Consider the following 22738-nt stretch of genomic DNA (forward strand, 5'->3'; position numbering starts at 1 on the left):
AAGACTGACTGTTTGTGTGCAGGTCTAAGACTGACTGACTGTTTGTGTGCAGGTCTAAGAAAGACTGACTGTTTGTGTGCAGGTCTAAGACTGACTGACTGTTTGTGTGCAGGTCTAAGACTGACTGACTGTTTGTGTGTAGGTCTAAGAAAGACTGACTGTTTGTGTGCAGGTCTAAGAAAGACTGACTGTTTGTGTGCAGGTCTAAGACTGACTGACTGTTTGTGTGCAGGTCTAAGAAAGACTGACTGTTTGTGTGCAGGTCTAAGAAAGACTGACTGTTTGTGTGCAGGTCTAAGAAAGACTGACTGTTTGTGTGCAGGAAAATAACCTCACACTCAACGTCAACAAAACTAAGGAGATGATTGTGGACTTCAGGAAACAGCAGAGGGAACACCCCCCTATCCACATTGATGGAACAGTAGTGGAGAGGGTAGCAAGTTTTAAGTTCCTCGGCATACACATCACAGACAAACTGAATTGGTCCACTCACACAGACAGCATTGTGAAGAAGGCGCAGCAGCGCCTCTTCAACCTCAGGAGGCTGAAGAAATTCGGCTTGTCACCAAAAGCACTCACAAACTTCTACAGATGCACAATCGAGAGCATCCTGGCGGGCTGTATCACCGCCTGTTACGGCAACTGCTCCGCCCTCAACCGTAAGGCTCTCCAGAGGGTAGTGAGGTCTGCACAACGCATCACCGGGGGCAAACTACCTGCCCTCCAGGACACCTACACCACCCGATGTCACAGGAAGGCCATAAAGATCATCAAGGACATCAACCACCCGAGCCACTGCCTGTTCACCCCGCTATCATCCAGAAGGCGAGGTCAGTACAGGTGCATCAAAGCTGGGACCGAGAGACTGAAAAACAGCTTCTATCTCAAGGCTATCAGACTGTTAAACAGCCACCACTAACATTGAGTGGCTGCTGCCAACACACTGACACTGACTCAACTCCAGCCACTTTAATAATGGGATTGATGGGAAATGATGTAAATATATCACTAGCCACTTTAAACAATGCTACCTTATATAATGTTACTTACCCTACATTATTCATCTCATAGGCATACGTATATACTGTACTCTATATCATCGACTGTATCCTTATGTAATACATGTATCACTAGCCACTTTAACTATGCCACTTTGTTTACATACTCATCTCATATGTATATACTGTACTCGATACAATCTACTGTATCTGCCTATGCTGCTCTGTACCATCACTCATTCATATATCCTTATGTACATATTCTTTATCCCCTCACACTGTGTACAAGACAGTAGTTTTGGAATTGTTAGTTAGATTACTTGTTGGTTATTACTGCATTGTCGGAACTAGAAGCACAAGCATTTCGCTACACTCGCATTAACATCTGCTAACCATGTGTATGTGACAAATAAAATTTGATTTGATTTAGAAAGACTGACTGTTTGTGTGCAGGTCTAAGAAAGACTGACTGTTTGTGTGCAGGTCTAAGACTGACTGACTGTTTGTGTGCAGGTCTAAGAAAGACTGACTGTTTGTGTGCAGGTCTAAGAAAGACTGACTGTTTGTGTGCAGGTCTAAGAAAGACTGACTGTTTGTGTGCAGGTCTGAGAAAGACTGACTGTTTGTGTGCAGGTCTGAGAAAGACTGACTGACTGTTTGTGTTCAGGTCTGAGAAAGACTGACTGACTGTTTGTGTGCAGGTCTAAGAAAGACTGACTGACTGTTTGTGTGCAGGTCTAAGAAAGACTGACTGACTGTTTGTGTGCAGGTCTGAGAAAGACTGACTGACTGTTTGTGTGCAGGTCTAAGAAAGACTGACTGTTTGTGTGCAGGTCTGAGAAAGACTAACTGTTTGTGTGCAGGTCTAAGAAAGACTGACTGACTGTTTGTGTGCAGGTCTAAGAAAGACTGACTGACTGTTTGTGTGCAGGTCTGAGAAAGACTGACTGACTGTTTGTGTGCAGGTCTAAGAAAGACTGACTGACTGTTTGTGTGCAGGTCTGAGAAAGACTGACTGACTGTTTGTGTGCAGGTCTGAGAAAGACTGACTGACTGTTTGTGTGCAGGTCTAAGAAAGACTGACTGACTGTTTGTGTGCAGGTCTGAGAAAGACTGACTGTTTGTGTGCAGGTCTAAGAAAGACTGACTGACTGTTTGTGTGCAGGTCTAAGAAAGACTGAGTGACTGACGAGAAGAGAATGGTACTCCTGACTCATGTGCTACACACCAAGGACTAGCTGCCAATGACGACACTACACTCATTTGACAGATAGAGAAAAAGACAGAGAAAGAGAGAGTTACCAATTGTTCTGTTGCGTTGACTACTGTATCTTGATATTTTTTTTATGATGATATTGTTGTTAATGTATCATTCAACTTCCAAAGTACACTTTGGCTATATGTACATTATTACATCATGCCAATAAAGTAATTTGAAATTAAAATTGAGAGAGAGAGCGAGAGAGACAGAGAGAGAGAGACAGAGAGAGAGAGAGAGAGAGAGAGAGAGAGAGAGAGAGAGTGGACCTGCCAACCACACAAACCCTGAGCCCAACTACTCTTTCTCTCTCTGAGTAGGGGGTATATGTCACAATGAAGGATGGATGAACAAAATATAGGGACTCCCAGAAAAAGATATTTAAAAATAGAAAACCACCTTTCTTCTGACAACTCTACCCTCTCCTCTTTCTCCTCCATTCATCTAATCCCAACTCCCCCTTTCCATACTCTACCCTCTCTTCTTTCTCCTCCATTCATCTAATCCCTACTCCCCCTTTCCATACTCTACCCTCTCTTCTTTCTCCTCCATTCATCTAATCCCTACTCCCCCTTTCCATACTCTATCCCTATTTTTCTCTTTCCTCTGTCTCCTTAACCTCCGACTGTATTCCATCTATCTCTCCACTGTTCACTAGTTGCCATCTGTTAATATCCCTCTCCTCTCATCCTCCCTCTCTCCCTCCCTGCCAGCCTCTCAGTCCCACATGGATCCAAGAATAGGAGTGTTTCTCAATATGCATACTACCATGCTCCACACTCCCATACTGAGAGTGCATTCTCTTGAGGACATTCTTGTGAGGACGAGAGTGTGGAGAATGCATACAACACATTACAATGCAGAAGCCTCCCATGTTACTGCATTACACCATGTCGGCTGCTCATCTATGCTGGACTTTCCTGGATCACGACTACTCTCTGTAAGTAATGTCAAACATTTGTAGATCTGATTTAGTTTCATTCATATAAGACTGGTGTTCACATTATATCAATTAGCTTGCAACATATTTAACAAAACGTTAACATTAGCATAGATAAGGAGCCACATGTCTGCTAGCAGAAGATAACCATGATCCATGGTTATTTAGTAGTGCTTAGCGATAAGTGCTGTTGAAACTCAATCAGGCAAGTCATTAAGAACAAATTGTTATTTACAATGACAGACTACCAGGGAACAGTGGGTTACCTGCCTTGTTCAGGGGCAGAACAAGATATTTTTTTTACCTTGTCAGCTCAGAGACTCGATCCAGCAACCTTTCGGTAACTGGCCCAATGCTCTAACCACTAGGCTACCTGCCGCCCCAAAGGTAAGGTTGGATCGGTTCGGTTTCGGTTTGATTAATCCAAAAGTAATAAGGTTTTTTTGTTTTTTGTTTCAATCGTTTTTTATAATATTAAATGCACTGCATTATGTGGGTTGAAATGCTGTAACAACACGGAACAAAACAATTAATACAAGCCTCATGGTGTTAGTGACTGCCTGTTACTGCTACTCCCTTAACCATCAGTAATCTAGATTCTTCAGGTCTTAGCGATTTTCAGCCAATCTCCGACCTTCCATTATTCAGCAAAATTCTGGAGAAATTGGTGTTCAAACAGCTACATCATTTTTTGAGTACTGTATTTAAAAAAAAATGTCAACCTGGTTTTCATGCCCACCACAGCCCAGAGACAGCCTTAGTTGAAGTAATAAATGATCTCAGAGCCAACACAGATGCCAAACAGCTCTCTGTCAGCGCTGCATCTGACACTGTTGACCATGATGTCCTTCTGGACAGACTGGAGAGGTGGGTTGGCATCTCTGGTCCAGGCTGATACAGGAAGACTCATTTATGCTTTTATAACAAGCAGAACATCAACAGCAAAACATTCAGAATGCTGCAACACGGTTACTGACCAAGACCAGACAGAGAACACACAATACACAGGTTTTAATGTCTCTGCACTGGCTGCCTGCGTTTTAGAATACATTTTAAGATTCTTCTATTGGTTTTTAAATCAATCAACGATAGTGCACATGTCATAAAATGCTTTTAAGTTATGTACCCAATATGTCTCTCAGGTCCTCTGGCACTGACCTTTTAACTACCCCAAAGCTCAGGACCAAGAGTCATGGAGAGTCATTCTTTAGTTACTATGTCAGTGTAGGTGTCTCTGTCTGTCAGTGTAGGTATCTCTGTCTGTCAGTGTAGGTGTCTCTTTCTGTCAGTGTAGGTGTCTCTTGTGGGTCTTCTCAATGACTACAGTTGATCAGTTGTGGTTTGCTGATATTATCAACAGTCAGCACTGGTCGCCATCCTTCAGATTTTATTTTTGGAAGTGAAAGTTGGGAGACGAGAGATGTGCGTGCCTCAGTCACCTCAGCACAATTATGCCCTGCAACTCTATTCACTCAATCTAGCTAGCAAGCTAGTTTAATAGGCAAAAAATACCTAAAAGGAATGTTGTGGCCTCCCGGGTGGCGCAGTGGTTAAGGGCGCAGTACTGCAGCGCCAGCTGTGCCATCAGAGTCCCTCTCGGTCGCAGTCGTAACCGGCCGCGACCGGGAGATCCGTGGGGCGACGCACAATTGGCCTGGCGTCGTCCGGGTTAGGGAGGGCTTGGTCGGTAGGGATGTCCTTGTCTCATCGCGCACCAGCGACTCCTGTGGCGGGCCGGGCGCAGTGCGCGCTAACCAAGGTTGCCAGGTGCACGGTGTAGCCTCCGACACATTGGTGCGGCTGGCTTCCGGGTTGGATGCAGAAGCAGTGCGGCTGGTTGGGTTGTGTATCGGAGGACGCATGACTTTCAACCTTCGTCTCTCCCGAGCCCGTACGGGAGTTGTAGCGATGAGACAAGATAGTAGCTACTACAACAATTGGATACCATGAAATTGGGGAGAAAAAAAATAAAAAATAATAATGTGCAAGCTAGCTGTCAATTCAATTCGTAATGGCTAGCTAGCTAGCCAGTTAGCCCTAATGCGATCTACAGACATTACAGTGGTTGTTGTAGGCAGATAAACATGAAAAAATTAACACACTACACTAAACAAAAATAGAAACGCAATATATGAAGTGTTGGTCCCATGTTTCATGAACTGACATGAAAGATCCCTGGAATGTTCCATACGCACAACAATAATATTTATCTGATCTGTTGTGAACAAATTTGTGTATATCCCTATTAGTAATAATTTCTTCTTTGCCAAGATAATCCATCCACCTGACAGGGTGTAACGCTCCGGGTGTCGCGGGTGTGGAGTCAGACGCAGGAAACAGAGAGTTCAATACTGTGCTATTTAATGCACTCACAAAACACTGGGTGCTCAAAAACAAATGCCCCAAACACGGAGGACGAAAACAGTCTAGCAGAATACACGACCAGGAACAAACACGGGGGACGAAAACAGTCCAGCAGAATACACGACCAGGAACAAACACGGGGGACGAAAACAGTACAGCAGAATACACGACCAGGAACAAACACGGGGGACGAAAACAGTCCAGCAGAATACACGACCAGGAACAACCACAGGGGACGAAAACAGTCCAGCAGAATACACGACCAGGAACAAACACGGGGGACGGAAATAGTCCAGCAGAATACACGACCAGGAACAAACACGGGGGACGAAAACAGTCCAGCAGAATACACGACCAGGAACAAACACGGGGGACGAAAACAGTCCAGCAGAATACACGACCAGGAACAAACACGTTCGTCTACTTCATACACGAAGGTTACAATAATTAATCCCGCACAAAGAAACAGGCGGGCCGGCTGTCTAATAAAGCCCAACTAATTACTAACTAACAGGTGCAAACAATAAACATACAAGGAGGGGGAGGAAAGACAATCAGTGGCAGCTAATAGGCCGGCGACGACGACCGCCGAGCGCCACCCGAACGGGAAGGGGAGCCACCCTCGGTCGGACTCGTGACACATGGGTGGCATATCAAGAAGCTGATTAAACAGCATGATCACTACACAGGTGCACCTTGTGCTGGGGGACAATAAAAGGCTACTCTAAAATGTACAATTTTGTCACACAACACAATGCCACAGATGAGGTGTCTCAAGTTTTGAGGGAGCATGCAATTGGCATGTTGCCATAGAATGTTAATTTCTCTACTATAAGCCACCTCCAACATCGTTTTAGAGAATTTGGCAGTACGTCCAACCGGCCTCACAACCGCATACCACGTGTAACCACGCCAGCTCAGGACCTCCACATCAACCTTCTTAACGGATCATCTGAGGCCAGCCACCCAGACAGCTAATGGAATTGAGGAGCATTTCTGTCTGTAATGGAAAAACTCATTCTGATTGGCTGGGCTAGGCTCCCCAGTGGGTGGGCCTGGCTCCCAAGTGGGTGGGCCTATGCCCTCCCAGGCTCACCCAGGGCTGTGCCCTTTCCCAGTCATTACGGCCTAATGAATTTATTTCAATTGACTGATTTCATTACATGAACAGTTAATCAGTAAATTCTTTGAAATTGTTGGATGTTATGTTTATATTTTTGTTCAGTAGATTTATTAACGTATCAAGATAAAATATTGTAGTCAGGCAACATATGAGATGCGAAAGTGTGAGTTTATTATCTCTCGCTTCAGCCCAAATAATGTCCCTGATGGATTTACTTCTATTTTGTGTTGTTTTTGACGTTGTTGCGTCATATTTCTGTGCATACATACTGAAGCTTTTATCGATGCATGCTTTGAAATGTGTAGAAGCGGAGTATGCATCCGTTGCGCCTACTGCAACTCCGACTGATGCATGCTCCAATTTGCGTGCTCGGAGCACAGTAGTGTGTATATTGAGAAACACCCTAGAATGTTTTTACAAACAACACTCAAGATATCTCTCTTCCTCTCTTATTTTTTTGGTAGGTGATGAACCCCCCCAAAAAGAGAGGAGTTTTAACTTAAATTATCTTCTCTCTCCACCTCTCTCTTCCTCAGTGTCAGCTCCCCTACATTATCTTCTCTCTCCACCTCTCTCTTCCTCAGTGTCACCTCTCCTACATTATCTTCCCTCTCCACCTCTCTCTTCCTCAGTGTCACCTCTCCTACATTATCTTCCCTCTCCCCCTCTCTCTTCCTCAGTGTCACGTCTCCTACATTATCTTCTCTCTCCACCTCTCTCTTCCTCAGTGTCACCTCTCCTACATTATCTTCTCTCTCCATCTCTCTCTTCATCGGTGTCACCTCTCCTACATTATCTTCCCTCTCCCCCTCTCTCTTCCTCAGTGTCACCTTTGCTACATTATCTTCTCTCTCCACCTCTCTCTTCCTCAGTGTCACCTCTCCTACATTATCTTCTCTCTCCACCTCTCTCTTCCTCAGTGTCACCTCTCCTACATTATCTTCACTCTCCACCTCTCTCTTCCTCAGTGTCACCTCTCCTACATGATCTTCTCTCTCCACCTCTCTCTTCCTCAGTGTCACCTCTCCTACATTATCTTCTCTCTGCCCCTCTCTCTTCCTCAGTGTCACCTCTCCTACATTATCTTCTCTCTCCATCTCTCTCTTCATCGGTGTCACCTCCTACATTATCTTCTCTCTCCACCTCTCTCTTCCTCAGTGTCACCTCTCCTACATTATATTCTCTCTCCCCCTCTATCTTCCTCAGTGTCACCTCTCCTACATTATCTTCCCTCTCCACCTCTCTCTTCCTCAGTGTCACCTCCTACATTATCTTCCCTCTCCCCCTCTCTCTTCCTCAGTGTCAGCTCTCCTACATTATCTTCCCTCTCCATCTCTCTCTTCCTCAGTGTCACCTCTCCTACATTATCTTCTGTCTCCATCTCTCTCTTCCTCAGTGTCACCTGTCTTTCTCCCTGCTATTGTCCCTGCTATTGTCAACCTCTCCTCACGTTTTTTCTGTTTTTGGCATTAACTTTGAAATCTTAAGTTGAGGCAGTAACTCTGAATGGAAAAACACTTTTCTCTCACTGGATTATAACATACAACTTTTAGAATCAGATTTATTCCCATCCACCATCCCCATCCACAACAAACTAGCAAAACTGAAACCTACTGTTGGCCCTAGTGGCCGGTTATCACGTCAGCTCCCGTCGTCCTCAGAAATGGATGGACGTCGAACACTGACTTGCATCATGGTTGACCTGGCTGGTGTGTGTGTGTGTGTGAACATATGCATACACCTGTGTGTGTGTGTGTTCATTCCAATCTCTATATTACCTCAATTCCTTCATAATCTCTAGAACAACCTATTCTTTGTCTCGACTCCGCATAACAAATTCACTACTTTCATAACAATGAATAAAATCCCTCTGGACCACTCACTATTCAACCCTCATCCCCTGTGTAATTCAAATGTGTCATGTGGAGCTGAAGAATCATATTTACAAACGATCTATCATATCCAGGCCTATCTCTCATCTGATGTCTGAGTCCAGGCTGCTTGATTTCTCTGAATCTTGAATCAATCAGGATGTAGACATGTATACATTATTCAACAGATATACACACTTCTATTACAACCCACCACTTTAATTTCCTTAATGGACGTGAGAGGCATTCGAGACTGACAGTGTTCGGTGTATGTATGTGCTTATGTGTGTGTGTGTGTGTGTGTGTGTGTGTGTGTGAGAGAGAGATTTGGAGATGAAAGGGACATTCTGCTCCAACACAACACACACACACACACACACACACACACACACACACACACACACACACACACACACACACACACACACACACACACACACACACACACACACACCTTAACAACAAAGGATAAATTGAACCATTTTAATCCACTTGTTGCAGCCATGCTAGTGTGATAGACTTGATCTCAAACACACACACTCCTACTACTGCTATCCTCACTGTGTGTGTGTGTGTGTGTGTGTGTGTGCATGTCAGTGTCTAAGTCTGTGTAGGAGCATAAGTCTCTCTGTCGTTGTTTTGGCAAGCAAATCAGAGGGAGTGTGTGTGTGTGTGTGTGTGTGTGTGTGTGTGTGTGTGTGTGTGTGTAGCATGAAGGGGAGACTCAGCTCTGAGACGTTTGATGTAGAAAAACAGCGTCTGCTGACAGACTGCCAAACCCTCTATCACCAGCCCAACACATGGCCCGGCCCGCACACTGTGTGTGTATACGTGTGTGTGTAAGTGTGTGTGTGTGTGTAAATGTGCGTGAGTGTGTTGTGTATTTTGTGTTGTGTGTGTTGTGTGTGTATGGGTACAAGTATTATTGTCTGACCCTGCAGAATTAACACACACACACACACACACACACACACACACACACACACACACACACACACACACACACACACCACCAATCTCTCAGTCACTTTAATAATGCCACATGAATAATGTTTACATATCTTGCATTACTCATCTCATATGTGTATACTGCATTTTATACCATCTATTGCAACTTGCATATGCAGCTCTGTCATTGCTCTTCCAAATATGCATATGTATATATTCTTATTCCATTCCTTACTTAGATGTGTGTGTCATTAGGTAGTTGTTGTGGAATTGTTAGATTACTTGTTAGATATTGCTGCACTGTCAGAACTAGAAGCACAAGCATTTCGCTACATTTCGCATGTGTATGTGACCAATAAAATTTGATTTGATTTGAGTAGGTTTTTAACACTCAGAGTCAAGCACACTCAGGAGTAATTACCTACTCTACAGTGTGTGTGTGTGTGATATATAATACGACTGTGTAATGTCTCTCATTCAGTATGTCTCTGGTTCTGAGGTGGGTGGAGAGACAAAGGGTCAGATCTCTCTCTCTCTGACAACTGACAGAAAAGTGAGAAGAAAAGAGAAGGAAAGAGATCTGGGCATACAGAACATAATGGCGACATGCTGAAAGAAATAAGGCTAGTGTCTTCGCTGCAAGGTTACTGTAGTACAATCTATGAGGAGGCGGGACTTCTAGAGGGGTTAGAGGTCAAGACAGGATTACTTCTGATTGGCTAATTCATTTTTAATGAGTTCAGAGGGCTGATCAGTGATAGGGGTGACTGGATCATAGTTTTGATTAGAGACAGGGGTGCTGACTGCACAGTAGTGAATTACTCAGGTGGGGAAAGAGGGACAGGGGACGAAGCCTATAGTGGACTCATTGATACAGTAAGGGTAACTGAATTAACTATTGATCTGATGTTGGGGGACAGGAGCTAGTGGACTGACCCATTTATTAGTTATAGGGGTGACTGGATTATACTATTGATTTGGTAGAGGAGGGGTGGATGGAGTTGTCTAGACTCGATAGTGTCATCAGTAGCGGGGGGGGGGGGGGGGGGGGTCTGCTGCCTAGTGGCTCATTGATTGTCACAGTGGCATCATGCCTGCCTCTAAAATGGCACCCTTTCCCCTAAATAGTGCACTACTTTATATGGAATAAGGTGCCATTAGGGATGTGTCCATGATGTCACCATAGCAGGGTCTCAGAGGTCTGGAGGGGCTAGTGTCCTTCTCTCTCCAAGGTCTCAGAGGTCTGGAGGGGCTAGTGTCCTTCTCTCTCCAAGGTCTCAGAGGTCTGGAGGGGCTAGTGTCCTTCTCTCTCCAAGGTCTCAGAGGTCTGGAGGGGCTAGTGTCCTTCTCTCTCCAAGGTCTCAGAGGTCTGGAGGGGCTAGTGTCCTTCTCTCTCCAAGGTCTCAGAGGTCTGGAGGGGCTAGTGTCCTTCTCTCTCCAAGGTTTCAGAGGTCTGGAGGGGCTAGTGTCCTTCTCTCTCCAAGGTCTCAGAGGTCTGGAGGGGCTAGTGTCCTTCTCTCTCCAAGGTCTCAGAGGTCTGGAGGGGCTAGTGTCCTTCTCTCTCCAAGGTTTCAGAGGTCTGGAGGGGCTAGTGTCCTTCTCTCTCCAAGGTCTCAGAGGTCTGGAGGGGCTAGTGTCCTTCTCTCTCCAAGGTCTCAGAGGTCTGGAGGGGCTAGTGTCCTTCTCTCTCCAAGGTCTCAGAGGTCTGGAGGGGCTAGTGTCCTTCTCTCTCCAAGGTCTCAGAGGTCTGGAGGGGCTAGTGTCCTTCTCTCTCCAAGGTCTCAGAGGTCTGGAGGGGCTAGTGTCCTTCTCTCTCCAAGGTCTCAGAGGTCTGGAGGGGCTAGTGTCCTTCTCTCTCCAAGGTCTCAGAGGTCTGGAGGGGCTAGTGTCCTTCTCTCTCCAAGGTCTCAGAGGTCTGGAGGGGCTAGTGTCCTTCTCTCTCCAAGGTTTCAGATGTCTGGAGGGGCTAGTGTCCTTCTCTCTCCAAGGTCTCAGAGGTCTGGAGGGGCTAGTGTCCTTCTCTCTCCAAGGTCTCAGAGGTCTGAGGAGGCTAGTGTCCTTCTCTCTCCAAGGTCTCAGAGGTCTGGAGGGGCTAGTGTCCTTCTCTCTCCAAGGTCTCAGAGGTCTGGAGGGGCTAGTGTCCTTCTCTCTCCAGGGTCTCAGAGGTCTGGAGGGGCTAGTGTCCTTCTCTCTCCAAGGTCTCAGAGGTCTGGAGGGGCTAGTGTCCTTCTCTCTCCAAGGTCTCAGAGGTCTGGAGGGGCTAGTGTCCTTCTCTCTCCAAGGTCTCAGAGGTCTGGAGGGGCTAGTGTCCTTCTCTCTCCAAGGTCTCAGAGGTCTGGAGGGGCTAGTGTCCTTCTCTCTCCAGGGTCTCAGAGGTCTGGAGGGGCGAGTGTCCTTCTCTCTCCAGGGTCTCAGAGGTCTGGAGGGGCTAGTGTCCTTCTCTCTCCAAGGTCTCAGAGGTCTGGAGGGGCTAGTGTCCTTCTCTCTCCAAGGTCTCAGAGGTCTGGAGGGGCTAGTGTCCTTCTCTCTCCAAGGTCTCAGAGGTCTGGAGGGGCTAGTGTCCTTCTCTCTCCAAGGTCTCAGAGGTCTGGAGGGGCTAGTGTCCTTCTCTCTCCAAGGTCTCAGAGGTCTGGAGGGGCTAGTGTCCTTCTCTCTCCAAGGTCTCAGAGGTCTGGAGGGGCTAGTGTCCTTCTCTCTCCAAGGTCTCAGAGGTCTGGAGGGGCTAGTATCCTTCTCTCTCCAAGGTCTCAGAGGTCTGGAGGGGCTAGTGTCCTTCTCTCTCCAAGGTCTCAGAGGTCTGGAGGGGCTAGTGTCCTTCTCTCTCCAAGGTCTCAGAGGTCTGGAGGGGCTAGTGTCCTTCTCTCTCCAAGGTCTCAGAGGTCTGGAGGGGCTAGTGTCCTTCTCTCTCCAAGGTCTCAGAGGTCTGGAGGGGCTAGTGTCCTTCTCTCTCCAAGGTCTCAGAGGTCTGGAGGGGCTAGTGTCCTTCTCTCTCCAAGGTCTCAGAGGTCTGGAGGGGCTAGTGTTCTTCTCTCTCCAAGGTCTCAGAGGTCTGGAGGGGCTAGTGTCCTTCTCTCTCCAAGGTCTCAGAGGTCTGGAGGGGCTAGTGTCCTTCTCTCTCCAAGGTCTCAGAGGTCTGGAGGGGCTAGTGTCCTTCTCTCTCCAAGGTCTCAGATGTCTGGAGTGGCTAGTGTCCTTCTCTCTCCAAGGTCTCAGAGGTCTGAGGAGGCTAGTGTCCTTCTCTCTCCAAGGTCTCAGAGGTCTGGAGGGGCTAGTGTCCTTCTCTCTCCAAGGTCTCAGAGGTCTGAGGAGGCTAGTGTCCTTCTCTCTCCAAGGTCTCAGAGGTCTGGAGGGGCTAGTGTCCTTCTCTCTCCAAGGTCTCAGATGTCTGGAGTGGCTAGTGTCCTTCTCTCTCCAAGGTCTCGGAGGTCTGAGGAGGCTAGTGTCCTTCTCTCTCCAAGGTCTCAGAGGTCTGGAGGGGCTAGTGTCCTTCTCTCTCCAAGGTCTCAGAGGTCTGAGGAGGCTAGTGTCCTTCTCTCTCCAAGTTCTCAGAGGTCTGGAAAGGCTAGTGTCCTTCTCTTTCAAAGGTTTCAGATGTCTGGAGTGGCTAGTGTCCTTCTCTCTCCAAGGGTTCAGAGGTCTGGAGAGGCTAGTGTCCTTCTCTCTCTAAGGGCACAGAGGTCTGGAGAGGCTAGTGTCCTTCTCTCTCTAAGGGCTTTGGATTGTAGCCAAGACTGAGGGCCACCAATTGGGCTATGAACCTTAAATCAATTTGGTGTCAATATGCAAGTTGAAGAGAGGGGCTGAGAGAAAAAGAGAGCAAGAGAGAGAGAGAGATCGTTTTTGTGTTTACTGTGCTATCTGATCAATATTTAGCTATGCAGCTCAGAGGGTTTGTGGGAGATTTGGGACAAAAGCTAAAACGGCTACATAATAGAGATCTCATCAGACACATCGGGAGCCAGCTATCTGAATCAGACCATTTTAAACTAGCAAGTATTAAGTGACAAACTAAAAAGGACTCGCTCAGGGGTTGGATTTAATAGAGATGTATCCACCCGTTCTGGCTCACAAAGCCAGTCTATTAGTGGTAGTATTGAGTGGGACAGAGAGGGGCTGAATAGAAATAGCTTGGTTTTCTGCTGAATTATGTAATGAGAAACTTCTGATACATCCATACATTGACTGGAGATGGGCCTGTGTAGGGTTGACTGGTGCTGGGCAAGGATAGGACTGACTGGAGCTGGGCTTGGAAAGGGTTGACTGGAGCTGGGCGTGGATAGGACTGACTGGAGCTAGGCCTGGATAGGACTGACTGGAGCTGGGCCTGGGTAGGACTGACTGGAGCTGGGCCTGGAAAGGGTTGACTGTGAGGGCCTGGAAAGGGTTGACTGGAGCTGGGTCTGGATAGGACTGACTGGAGCTGGGCCTGGATAGGACTGACTGGAGCTAGGCCTGGATAGGACTGACTGGAGCTGGGCCTGGGTAGGACTGACTGGAGCTGGGCCTGGAAAGGGTTGACTGTGAGGGCCTGGAAAGGGTTGACTGGAGCTGGGACTGGATAGGACTGACTGGAGCTGGGCGTGGATAGGACTGACTGGAGCTGGGCGTGGATAGGACTGACTGGAGCTGGGCCTGGGTAGGACTGACTGTAGCTGGGCCTGGATAGGACTGACTGGAGCTGGGCCTGGATAGGACTGACTGGAGCTGGGCCTGGATAGGACTGACTGGAGCTGGGCCTGGATAGGACTGACTAGAGCTGGGTCTGGGTAGGACTGACTGGAGCTGGGTCTGGGTAGGACTGACTAGAGCTGGGCCCGGATAGGGCTGACTGAAGTTGGCATGGATAGGACTGACTGGAGCTGGGCCTGGGTAGGACTGACTGGAGTTGGCATGGATAGGACTGACTGGAACTGGGTCTGGGTAGGACTGACTGGAGTTGGCATGGATAGGACTGACTGGAACTGGGTCTGGGTAGGACTGACTGGAGTTGGCATGGATAGGACTGACTGGAACTGGGTCTGGGTAGGACTGACTGGAGTTGGGTCTGGGTAGGACTGACTGGAGCTGGGTCTGGGTAGGACAGACTGGAGTTGGGTCTGGGTAGGACTGACTGGAGCTGGGCCTGGGTAGGACTGACTGGAGCTGGGTCTGGGTAGGACTGACTGGAGCTGGGTCTGGGTAGGACTGACTGGAGCTGGGCCTGGATAGGACTGACTGGAGCTGGGTCTGGGAGGGATTGTAACCGGTAGCCATTGAAATGTACCAGTTATCTACCAGCATTTTTTAACTTTCAAGGATTTCAGGGAATTTTCATAACGTGCAAAATATGTATACTGTATATTAAAAAATATAGATTTTAGATGAGAAATACAAACTCAAAGCTATAAAATAATCTCCTAAATATATGTAAATTACATCATCGTTAATTAGGCTATTTACCCCTGAAACACATGCTTTATAAAGATATAAATTACCAACATTTTCATTTATTTCCGAAATTACCCGATGAATACCAAAACCTATAACAATTCCAATGAGTTCTATACATTTCTGGGGGCAAACACTCACTCACTCACTCACTCACTCACTCACTCACTCACTCACTCACTCACTCACTCACTCACTCTTACCTCTGCAGACCCAGAAGTGTCCATGTGTAACTGGGGGATTAATGTGATTCAGAGTTACTGTAAGCACTGGATATAAAGGGATTTCCTTATCATCAGACTTCAGAGTCAGACCTCTTTAGTGTGTTTTAGGATCGTGGGTGTGTGTGGTATTGATCTTCTATCCTCGTGGGGACCTGCAATCCCCCAAAGTCCCCACAAGGATAGTAAAACACCCCATGAGGACAAATTGGGTTAAGGTTTAGGGTAAGTTTTAAGCTTACATTTAGGGGTTATGGTTGAGGTTAGGGATACCATACCATAGGAGTAGAGATGGTTAGGGTTACCATACCATATGAGAGAGAGATGGTTAGGGTTACCATACCATAGGAGTAGAGAGGGTTAGGGTTACCATACCATATGAGAGAGAGGTGGTTAGGGTTACCATACCATAGGAGTAGAGAGGGTTAGGGTTACCATACCATAGGAGTAGAGAGGGTTAGGGTTACCATACCATAGGAGTAGAGAGAAGGTTAGGGTAACCATACCATAGGAGTAGAGAGGGTTATGGTTACCATACCATAGGAGTAGAGAGATGGTTAGGGTTACCATACCATATGAGTAGAGATGGTTAGGGTTACCATACCATAGGAGTAGAGAGATGGTTAGGGTTACCATACCATAGGAGTAGAGATGGTTAGGTTTACCATACGTGTAGAGATGGTTAGGGTTACCATACCATAGGAGTAGAGAGATGGTTAGGGTTACCATATCATAGGAGTAGAGATGGTTAGGGTTACCATACCATACGCATAGAGATGGTTAGGGTTACCATATCATAGGAGTAGAGATGGTTAGGGTTACCATACCATACGCGTAGAGATGGTTAGGGTTACCATACGCGCAGAGATGGTTAGGTTTACTATACCATAGGAGTAGAGGGGGAAATAATATGGGATTCTTCACAATTAGAGAGGACTCTCAGCCCCCCCAGTTCTCCTCTGTCCCCCTCTCTTTCCCTCACCTCAGCCCCCCCCCCAGTCGTCCTCTGTCCCCCTCTCTTTCCCTCACCTCAGACCCCCCAGTTCTCCTCTGTCCCCCTCTCTTTCCCTCACCTTAGCCCCTCCCAGTTCTCCTCTGTCCCCTTCTCTTTCCCTCACCTCAGCCCCTCCCCAGTTCTCCTCTGTCCCCCTCTCTTTCTCTCACCTCAGCACCCCCAGTTGTCCTCTATCCCCCTCTCTTTCCTTCACCTCAGCACCCCCAGTTGTCCTCTGTCCCCCTCTCTTTCCCTCACCTCAGCTCACCCCCCCCAGTTCACCTCTGTTCCCTCTCTCCTTGTCTCCCCTCCTCCTCAGCCACGTCTAGCGGTGCTCTGATCGATGAGACAGAATGCCACATGGATCAATTTGGATTAGAACCCAGCCAGGGGCCAACATCACCTTTGCACACACACTCAAGCTTCTACTTCCACACACTTCCACACACACAGACACAGTGTCAGTGAGGGAAATAAAGATTGGTTGAAGCTTGGGAATTGGTCAGGGACGGGCCGCTGAGATTCATGCTAGGACGCTCTGTGGTGTGTGACTCCCTAGATGGGCCAACCTCCTCCTTGACTGACACCGTGTGTGGTGGATGAGTCAGGATCAGCATCAGCCACTCATACCACCTGGCATTCTACATACGCACACACTCTGGTCCTCTGGCTCAGTTGGTAGAGCATGGTGCTGGCAAAACCAGGAGAGTGGGTTCAATTCCTAATACTGGTGCCGGAGAAGAAGGCAGACGTTTTACGTGTCCCCAACCGATTGTGTTTGTTTGAGTTTTTTGTAACATATTTTTTTAACTTATTTTGTACATAATGTTGCCGCTACCATCTCTTATGACCGAAAATAACTTATTGATATCAGGACTGCGATTGCTCACCACAGACTGGCAGAATCCTTTTTTCCTTTATCGATTCTGACGAGCCCGAGACGAACGATATACTGCTTTCTCAGGAACAGGCCCAGATCCCCATGATTCGCGTGAAGAGGTAGCAGAGAAAAAAGGGCCAATGGATGGGCTGCCAACTGAGAATTCGTAGGCGATAGAATAAACCCCCACTTTCTTCCATTCTGCTAGCAAATGTGCAATCTTTGGAGAATAAAATAGATGACCTACGCGCAAGATTACACTACCAATGGGATATTCAATACCGGAGATAAATAACCAAGTGTGTACCCTCACCGGAGCGCTTCACAATCATTTTCCATCCAAGCAGATGCATCACGGAAGTCAGAAATAGCGATAAAATAAATCACTTACCTTTGAAGACCTTCATCTTTTTGAAATCCCAAATGTTCCAGTTACATAATGAATGGTTGTTTTGTTCGATAAAGTCCTTCTTTATATCCCAAAAATGTCAGGTTATTTGGCGCATTTGATTTAGAAATATACCTGTTCCAACTCGCCCAACATGCCTACAAAGAAATGTAGAAAGTAACCTGTAAACTTGGACCAAACATTTCAAACAACGTTTGTAATCCAACCTCAGGTACCCTAAAATGGAAATAATCGATACAATTTAAGACGGAATAAACTGCTTCCAATACTGCAAGCAGTCGTTCCCGTGCACCAGAATACTAGAGTCCTTCTGAGTGACACTTAGAAAGAATATAACTACTTCTTCATTTTACAAAGAAAAAACATCGAACAAGTTCTAAAGACTGTTGACATCTAGTGGAAGCCATAGGAACTGGTCCTAATAATTTGTCTTTCCCATAGAAAAGCATTGGAAAGTCGAATGACTTTCTGGATGGATTGTCCTCGGGGTTTCGCCTGCCAAATCAGTTCTGTTATACATTATTTTAACAGTTTTAGAAACTTTAGAGTGTTTTCCATCCAATACTACCATGCATATGCATATCCTAGCTTCTGGCCCTGAGTAACATGCAATGTACTTTGGGCACCTCAGTCATCCAAACTTCTGAATACTGCCCCCTATCCCTAAAAAGTTAATTAAATGTGCAAAAAGAGGAAAAAAAGCTCTGTACCACCTTTACTCCACACATAGAGACGCATAGAAAACTCTACCTCGCCCTCCATTTGGCAAATCTGATCATAATTATATTTTCCTGATTCCTGCTGTTTTGCTGGCACAGACTGGAATATGTTCCGGGATTCCTCCAATGGCATTGAGGAGTACACCACATCAGTCAATGGCTTCATCAATAAGTGCATTTATGATGTCATCCCCACAGTGACTGTACGTACATACCCCAACCAGAAGCCATGGATTACAGGCAACATCGCACTGAGCTAAAGGCTAGAGCTGCCGCTTTCAATGAGCGGGTCTCGGAAGCTTATAAGAAATCCCGCTATGCCCTCCGACGAACCATCAAACAGGCTAAGCGTCAATACAGAACTAAGAGCGAGTCATACTACACCGGCTCTGATGCTTGTTGGATGTGGCAGGGCTTGCAAACTATTACAGACTACACAGGGAAGCACAGCCGAGAGCTGTCCAGTGACACGAGCCTACCAGATGAAATAAACTACTTATATGCTCTCTTTGAGGCAAATAACACTGAAACATGCATGAGAGCACCAGCAGTTCCAGAAGACTGTGTGATCACTCTCTCCGCAGCCGATGTGAGTAAGACCTCAACATTCACAAAGCCGAAGGGCAAGATGGAATAACCAGGACGTGTACTGCGAGCATGTGCTGACCCACTGACAAGTGTCAACCTTTTCCTGTCTGAGTCTATAATACCAACATGTTTTAAGCAGACCACCATGGTACCTGTGCCCAAGAACACTAAGGTAACCTGCCTAAATGACTACCAACCCATAACACTCACGTCTGTAGCCATGAAATGCTTTGAAAGGCTGGTCATGGCTCACATCAACACCACTATCCCATAAACCCTAGACCCACTCCAATTTGCATACCGCAACAACAGATCCACAGATGATGCAATCTCTATTGCACTCCACACTGCCCTTTCCCACCTGGACAAAAGGAACACCAATGTGAGAATGCTATTCATTGACTACAGCTCAGCGTTCAACACCATGGTGCCCTCAAAGCTCATCAATAATGTAAGGACCCTGGGACTAAACACCTCCCTCTGCAACTGGATCCTGGACTTCCTGATGGGCCACCCCCAGTTGGTAAGGGTAGGTAACAACACATCCGCCATGCTGACCGTCAACACAGGGGCCCCTCAGGGGTGCGTGCTCGGCCTTCTTCTGTACTCCCTGTTCACTCATGACTGCGTGGCCAGACACGACTCCAACACCATAATTAAGTAGTCCTGATTACAGACAATGACAAGACAGACTATAGGTAGGAGGTCAGAAACCTGGCTGTGTGGTTCAGGACAACAACCTCTCCCTTAACGTGATCAAGACAAAGGAGATGATTGTGGAGTACAGGAAAAAGAGGACATAGCACGCCCCCATCCTCATCAACGAGGCTGCAGTGGAGCAGGTTGAGAGCTTCAAGTTCCGTGGCGTCCACATCACTAACAAACTAACATGGTCCAAGCACACCAAGACAGTGGTGAAAAAGGCACGTCAAAACCTATGCCTCCTCAGGAGCCTGAAAAGATTTGACATGGGTCCTCACATCCTCAAAAGGTTTTACAGCTGCACCATCGAGAGCATCCTGGCTGGTTACATCACTGCCTGGTATGGGAACTGCTTGACCTCTGACTGCTAGGCACTAAAGAGGGTAGTGCGAATGGCCCAGGACATCACTGGAAGGCCCTAAAAATTGTCAAAGACTCCAGCCACCCTAGTTATAGACTGTTCTCTTTGCTACCGCACGGCAAGTGGCACCGGAGGCCCAAGTCTAGGTCCACGAGGCTTCTAAACAGCTTCTAACCCCAAGCCATAAGACTCCTGAACATCTAATCAAATGGCAACCCAGATTATTTGCATTGCCCACCCTCCCCCTCTTTTACATCACTGCTACTATCTGTTGTTATCATCTATGAATAGTCACTTTAATAACTCTACCCACATTTACATATTACCTCAACTAACCGGTGCCCCCGCACATTGACTCTTACCGGTACCCCCCTGTATATAGTCTCATCTTGAAGGAGTTCCCACATATGCTGAGCGCTTGTTGCCTGCTTTTCCTACACTCTGCGGTTCAAATCAACCCCCAAAAATCTCAATTGGGTTGAGGTCGGGTGATTATGGAGGCCATGTCACTCCATCACTCTCCTTCTTGATCAAATAGACCTTATACAGCGGTGGGTTTTGCATATCCTATTCTGCATCTCACAAAGACATGGCGGTTGAAACCAAAAATCTAACATTTTGACTCATCAGACAAAGGACAGATTTCCACCGGTCTAATGTCCATTGCTCGTGTTTCTTGGCACAAGCAAGTATCTTATTATTATTGGTGTCCTTAAGTAGTGGTTTCTTTGCAGCAATTTGACCATGAAGGCCTGATTCACGAAGTCTCCTCTGAACAATTGATGTAGACATGTGTATGTTACTTGAACTCTGTGAAGCATTTATTTGGTAGGTTAGATACCTGCAGATTCATGAATGGTAGTTACATTATGTTGGGATTATGGTTCATTGGTAACCCAAAAATATATATTTCATAGTTTTGATGTCTTCACTATAATTCTACAATGTATAAAATTGTAAAAATAAAGAAAAAGCTTTTACTTTTGACCGGTAGTGTACATTTATAATTTAGTCAGAAAGTAGTTTTCATTGCAAGTTAAAGCATTCTGTTAGCTAGCTGACGATAGCTGGCTGGCTCGCTAGATAAAGTTACGTGTATATTCTGTGTAGTAATATTATTCGTATCTCAGAGCCATTTGCATTGCTAGCTATAGCCTAATGTTAGCTAACATTGAAACTGGTAGGTTAGCTACCTGCAGATTCATGAATGGTAGTTATATTATGTTAGGATTATGGTTCATTGTTTAGCTAGACTGGTAGGTTAGCTACCTGCAGATTCATGAATGGTAGTTACATTATGTTGGGATTATGGTTCATTGTTTAGCAAGACTGGTCGGTTAGCTACCTGCAGATTCATGAATGGTAGTTACATTATGTTGGGATTATGGTTCATTGTTTAGCTAGACTGGTAGGTTAGCTACCTGCAGATTCATGAATGGTAGTTACATTATGTTGGGATTATGGTTCATTGTTTAGCTAGCCTGGTAGGTTAGCTACCTGCAGATTCATGAATGGTAGTTACATTATGTTGGGATTATGGTTCACTGTTTAGCTAGATTGGTAGGTTAGCTACCTGCAGATTCACGAATGGTAGTTACATTATGTTGGGATTATGGTTAATTGTTTAGCTAGACTGGTAGGTTAGCTACCTGCAGATTCATGAATGGTAGTTACATTATGTTGGGATTATGGTTCATTGTTTAGCTAGACTGGTAGGTTAGCTACCTGCAGATTCATGAATGGTAGTTACATTATGTTGGGATTATGGTTCATTGTTTAGCTAGCCTGCACTATTGAAGTAACCATTTCACTGCACTGTTTACACCTTCTATATCACTCACAACCCGTAAACTCATTTCTGTTATTGCAGCGCCATTAACTTGTAAATAATGATGAATACAAATTAGCCAAAGTGAAGACATTGTCAGCTATATGATATGGTCATTAATTTGAACTTTATGATATTATATGGTCATTAATTTAACTTTAGCTAGCTTGCTAACAAGCTAGAAATGAACCAAAACATTGTTTCGAAAATTCCTTTTATTTGCCTGGTTTGCTAGATTGACATATACTAAATACATGTTTAAATGGGTGTGTTTATTGGTGTTAAAATATACCAGTTATGCTATGTTGGACCACCAGGCTGCTGATGTCATGCAGCCTGTAGTTTTTGTGTTCACAGTTTTTCATAACGACAACGACAATGTTGATACATAAGACCAAATCGAGCCGGTCAGTCACATATGGTAAAGCATACTGCCCAACCCTAATACACACACACACACACACACACACACACACACACACACACACACACACACACACACACACACACACACACACACACACACACACACATAGAAATAAGATGTACTCAACAACAACCCTTCAAACTAGCTGCAATAGATTATCTGGATGAAGGAGAGAGGTCATCATGAAAACAATCACATGGAGAGAGATGGAGAGAGAAGACCACTCTGTTGTAGACACAGGCAAAAGCACAGACCCACACATGCACACACACACACACACACACACACACACACACACACACACACACATGCAACACACACACAGTGAGACTTACTGATGATACAGTCACTGTATGGGTCTTCATCATCATCATCCTCCAGGTATGCTGGGAGAGGAGGAACGAAGGAAAGAAAAACAGAACAAAGAGAACAGAGAAACAGTAAGATGAGCATGCAGCATGCAGCAACATGACAGTCAAAAAGACCAGACAGAAACACACAAACACACAAACACACAGGTCTGATCGGTCTGATCTGATTAATACTCTGCTGTACAGAAGCACATTGTTATGAAGGAGGGTTATAGTCTGCAGCCCTCCACACCTCACAACAAACAACCCCTTACTGACTCAGACAGAAAGAACAACCCTAACCCTTCAATATAACAGTCACTCCAACAA

The 22738-nt window shown here is 46.1% G+C and overlaps 1 protein-coding gene across 1 annotated transcript in view; it reads right to left on the reverse strand.

Moving 5' to 3' along the window:
* The window catches only part of LOC139390815 (teneurin-2-like), a 171669-nt gene that overhangs the window by 68062 nt on the left and 80869 nt on the right, over positions 1-22738 (reverse strand). The window contains exon 4 of the mRNA XM_071138217.1: positions 22382-22444. Coding sequence (XP_070994318.1) covers positions 22382-22444 — 63 coding nt within the window. The remainder of the gene's footprint in view (positions 1-22381; positions 22445-22738) is intronic.

This window comes from Oncorhynchus clarkii, chromosome 31 (assembly GCF_045791955.1).
Source record: "Oncorhynchus clarkii lewisi isolate Uvic-CL-2024 chromosome 31, UVic_Ocla_1.0, whole genome shotgun sequence".
Lineage (NCBI taxonomy): Eukaryota > Metazoa > Chordata > Actinopteri > Salmoniformes > Salmonidae > Oncorhynchus > Oncorhynchus clarkii.